The sequence below is a fragment of the Megalops cyprinoides genome, chromosome 17, assembly GCF_013368585.1.
Source record: "Megalops cyprinoides isolate fMegCyp1 chromosome 17, fMegCyp1.pri, whole genome shotgun sequence".
NCBI lineage: Eukaryota > Metazoa > Chordata > Actinopteri > Elopiformes > Megalopidae > Megalops > Megalops cyprinoides.
The window spans coordinates 26,637,537-26,642,086 of record NC_050599.1 but is presented as its reverse complement, the minus strand read 5'-3'; the positions used below and the strand labels follow the sequence as shown (position 1 = coordinate 26,642,086).

Sequence of the window (4,550 nt, the reverse complement as noted above, 5' to 3'; positions counted from 1 at the left end):
GCTTTTCCATTGCTTCTGTGGAACAGTGTGAAAGGTCAGCAGCTTGAGTTGTGGGTCTGACAAAGGAACTACACTGGAAAGAAAATTGATAATCGTGATGATGATCGTTTATGTCTACAATACTCTGTTATTGCAATTATTGATAATCGCCTAATATTGTTCAGTATGACAAGAGTCCTATCAGAAACTGAAAGGACGATATTTACAGCTATGTGCTATATAAATCAAAGGTTGCAAGTGTAATCCTGGGAATTGTACTGATGAGTAATTTAATAACCTCAAAATCCAGAATTATAAATTAATATAATGTATAATGAAAAATGTATTATTGCATAGTCAGTATAATTATTGCATAGTCATTCTTAATTTGGGTGCCAGTTAAGTGACATGAGTTCTGGATCTAATGGTGATAGTAACGTTGGTAATAAGTAAACTAGATTTCTGGTGGCACAGTACAATGTTAAGGTTAAAATATCACCATATTCACATCAATAAATAAGCCAGTAAACGCCGCGATTCCCTTATTTCTCATTGCACTGCCAAAATCTCTGAGAGTTTCCAGGCAAACAGTTCGACTCCCCCCCCCCCCACCATGCGGCTTCTGACGTCACCACGTGTCGGCCAATTGCTGTGATGTTTCTGTGGGTACGTACATTTCCCATCAGCAACCCGCCTCGTTTAACAGGAACTATTCCATATAAGGATAATTACGTCATAAGGAACCCCTTTTCTGGAATATTCCATTTTCAGAGTGGGTAAGTTTGAAGTTATCATTCTACGAAAGTTTTTGAAAGCATACATTTCGTAAACTACAGAATACATGATTTTAATTAGAAATTCTATAAAAATCAGCAGTAAATATGTTATGACAATTATATTGAATTTCTACGTAACTTTTTAAAGAGATCTTGAAGAGCGATTCTCCATCGTTTACCGGCACTGTACTTGGACTAATTCATGAGTTCTTTATTTATTTTTTTATTTTTTTCCCCCTCTGTCCGAGGACCTATAAAAGCTTCTTGACTGCCGAGACTGGCACTTCACTTCGAGCAACTACAAGCGAAAGAGACAGGACCTCGTATAATATCTTCGGGCTCGAACAGACAGCCAACACGAAAAAAAAAAAACACTTCTTAGGAACAAACTTGACATCTGAAGCCGAGTCTACAACTTCCGTTGGAGACTTCTTTTTCTCTCCGATCTTTGGGATTTTTGTCAGCGATGATGTACACAGGCTTCGGATCCGAGTGTGACTCCACTTCCCGCTGCAGCACTGCCTCACCAGCCGGCGAAAACTTCGCTTATTATCCGTCTCCCACGGGCTCCTATTCCAGTATGGGCTCTCCTCTCACCCAGTCTCAGGTAAGAGAAGTTTGATATTTGTTAATAGTGCTAAACATTAAAATACTGTACACTAAAGTATATAATTGTTTCACTATATGCGACCTAGACTGCAAGAACTTATGTAAAGTTAAGTTTATCTATAGCGATTATGTTCACTTTTTACAAATAAGTTGGATAATGTGCATTTTTGTTTGATGGCTGATGCATTTAATTTCGTTTTTGCAACAGTGTTCAGTTGGTGGGGTACCGATAGTTCTTCGTCAAATTACGACGAAAAATTCGAATTTATGTGCATTATTTGGCAACTGCATTGTATGATAGTGTCTAGTCTCCGAGCTGTTCCTGCAGCACACACACAAGAAAGTTCATTCATTCAGGAAACTCCAGAGAGCTGTTCTACGTCATGACTTGCATCACTAGGATATTTATAAAGGTCTCGCTTTTTATAGACCAGACTACCATGTAGAGCGACTCTATACATATTAATGCCTTTGGGGAGGTCTCAGATCAACATCATAACATCCCAATTATTGTGAATAGTGAGCACTCTTTCATATAATTTCTAAATTGTTTTTTTTTTTTTTGTTTCCTCTTCAGGAGTTCACCGATCTCACCGTTTCAAGTGCCTCTTTCATCCCGACCGTCACGGCGATCTCCACTAGTCCGGACTTGCAGTGGATGATCCAGCAGACCAACCTCATCTCGTCGGTCGCTCCGTCCTACAGCGCCGCCAGCCCCTACAGTGTCCAGAGATCGACTCCAGCATACACCAGAGCAGGGATGAACAGGACTGTCGGAGACAAGGGCCCCAACTCTCGCAAGAGAGGCAACACTGAACAGGTAATTGAAGATCCTGGACAGTCAAACAGAGAACTCTAACTCCATCATTTCAATATATATTTTGCCTTTGGAAGGGAATACTTAAAGCCCAAGAAATCCTAAGAGACAAATTCAAACAATGCATCCAGTTTTCAGATGCAAAGCTATTGCAGAAGGAGCATGGCCCTGTAACAGGCAAAATAATGATTTAATCAGTCAGTGTTGTGGTAATATCTTTTGAACAGAAAATAAGAACATTGTTTTGTTTTTGTAGCTTTCCCTTGAGGAGGAGGAAAGGAAAAGGATTCGCAGAGAAAGGAACAAAATGGCTGCAGCAAAATGCCGCAACAGAAGGCGAGAACTCACAGACACACTGCAAGCTGTAAGTATTATCTCAAATGAGCCTGCTCATATCCTTGTCTCATGGATATTGACCTCTGACATGGAGCGTGGCTCAGGAGCAACCAAACTAATGTTTCATCTACCCGATAGGAAACTGACAGTCTAGAAGATGAGAAGTCCGCTCTGCAGACCGAAATCGCCAACCTGATGAAGGAGAAAGAGAGGCTCGAGTTCATCCTGTTGGCTCACAAGCCTGCATGCAAAGTGCCCTCTGACCTGGATGCCGACTTTCCGGAAACCTCCGCTGCCCCTGCGCTCCCCGCCTCCGAGTCGAGTGCCGCCTCCCTGCCCTCTAGCTCACAGGAGCCCGCCGCTGCCCGCCCCGAGGCCCTCAAACTCTGCGCTGCAGAGGCCGCCCCCACGGTGAGGCTGTCCGATCTGGACAGCTCCTTGGAGGAGTCGCTGGACCTGCTGACCGGTGGGAGGAAGGCCGGCACGGAGACGGCACGGTCGGTCCCCGACGTCGACCTGTCCGGCTCCTTCTGTGCGCAGGACTGGGAGCCCCTCTACACGCCCGCTGCCGGTGACCTGGAGCCCCTGTGCACCCCAGTGGTGACCTGCACACCCGCCTGCACCACGTACACGTCTTCCTTCGTCTTCACCTACCCTGACGCCGAGCCCCTTCCCACTTGCAGTGTGGCCCACAGGAGGGAGAGCAGCAGCAATGACCACTCCTCTGACTCCCTCAGCTCACCCACCCTGCTAGCCTTGTGAGGGCACCTCAAAGAACTTTCGCAGGATGCATGAATCCAACATAACAGTATCTTCAGACGCAGGGCTATAGAAAGGACTTGTAAAAGAACCAACATATTTTCCTTCGTTTTACCCTTAAAATGCCAACCATACTTACCTCTTAAGTATGTAGCAAAAAAAAAAAAGAAGCATGTTTATCAAGTTTCACGTTACAAATTATTGAGGCATGTCACAACATGCTAGGTTACAAAGTAGTTTATTTTAAATTGGTGCTAGATATTAAAGTTGTATTAGTGCAGCTGAATAAAAATGTGTTAATGGCAATAGACTTAACTTGACGTTTGTTTTCCAGTTTACCAAATGTGTTCTTATTGTACATTGTTTGATATTTCTAAATGGTGTGCATTGTTTAACCATGGTCTGAGTGGTGGGGTAAATCAAAGTATACAAGAGTTTTCTGTGAAAACGCTGTGTGTTTAATTTATTTATGAAATCTGTTTCTGATATTTATATTTTTGATTTTATTTTTCTACTTGAAATGCTTGTCAAAAGCAAACCATTTAATATTGTTTGCTCATTCTAACAGAAAATAAATATCTCAAAACATATGAAAGCGACTCGGCATGTTTTTATCCATTCAATTCTAAGCATGGGACAGTATGTTTAAAAGTTAATTTAATGTGGGAAATGTTTCAGTGAATCGTCCTTTGATCACTGTCTGATTGCGATGGGAAACTGCTCCAGCCAAACAAAACTACAAGAATAACCCCACTCTACACGCAAATACATTTGGTTGCCGGTTTTTATTTTAGTACATATATTCGAAAAACTGACGCTATCATAAGGTCGTTAAAACCTTCCAGATATAATCGTTTGAGCATTAAAAAATCAGAAGGCGACCAAAAATAGTTCAGATAACCCCTCCGTTCCTTCTATTTACTGTTCCGTCTCCAAGGTTGACACAAAACGTCAGAGCGCTGGCTAACGTCACTACGTGTTACATTTTTCTGCTTTTTTTTTAATACCCTTGCAACGTTAGCGGAATGACGTCCGTTTCCGTGCCCAAATATAGATGTTCTCTCTTCCACTGGGTGGAAATTTCTGGAAACTTGAAGTTTAACGCATGCGTAGGAACAGGCTCTTCCATGGCGATTAGATGTAAGGAAAACTGATCAAATAACCTGCAGAATACAGGTAGGTAGCCAGCCAAATATGATAAAATGCGTTCAGGCAGTTTCTTGCCAAAAGCATTTGCAAGAAGCAGTGTGATACAGTGTGACTCCCTGCATGGC

The 4,550-nt window shown here is 42.4% G+C and overlaps 1 protein-coding gene across 1 annotated transcript; it reads left to right on the top strand.

Moving 5' to 3' along the window:
• The first annotated feature begins 1,052 nt into the window (after positions 1-1,052).
• Positions 1,053-3,866, top strand: LOC118792176 (proto-oncogene c-Fos-like). The gene is made up of 4 exons (XM_036549928.1): positions 1,053-1,362; positions 1,942-2,184; positions 2,438-2,545; positions 2,656-3,866. Exons 1-4 carry the CDS (start codon positions 1,222-1,224, stop codon positions 3,277-3,279), a joined length of 1,116 nt encoding a protein of 371 aa, XP_036405821.1. The 5' UTR covers positions 1,053-1,221; the 3' UTR covers positions 3,280-3,866.
• Positions 3,867-4,550: the final 684 nt, after the last annotated feature.

Coding starts and splice junctions, on each gene's coding strand:
- LOC118792176 (XM_036549928.1), top strand. CDS start 1,222: ATGATGTACACAGGCTTCGGATCCGAGTGTGACTCCACTTCCCGCTGC. Junction 1,363..1,941: donor CTCCTCTCACCCAGTCTCAG/GTAAGAGAAGTT, acceptor TTTCCTCTTCAG/GAGTTCACCGATCTCACCGT. Junction 2,185..2,437: donor AGAGAGGCAACACTGAACAG/GTAATTGAAGAT, acceptor TTGTTTTTGTAG/CTTTCCCTTGAGGAGGAGGA.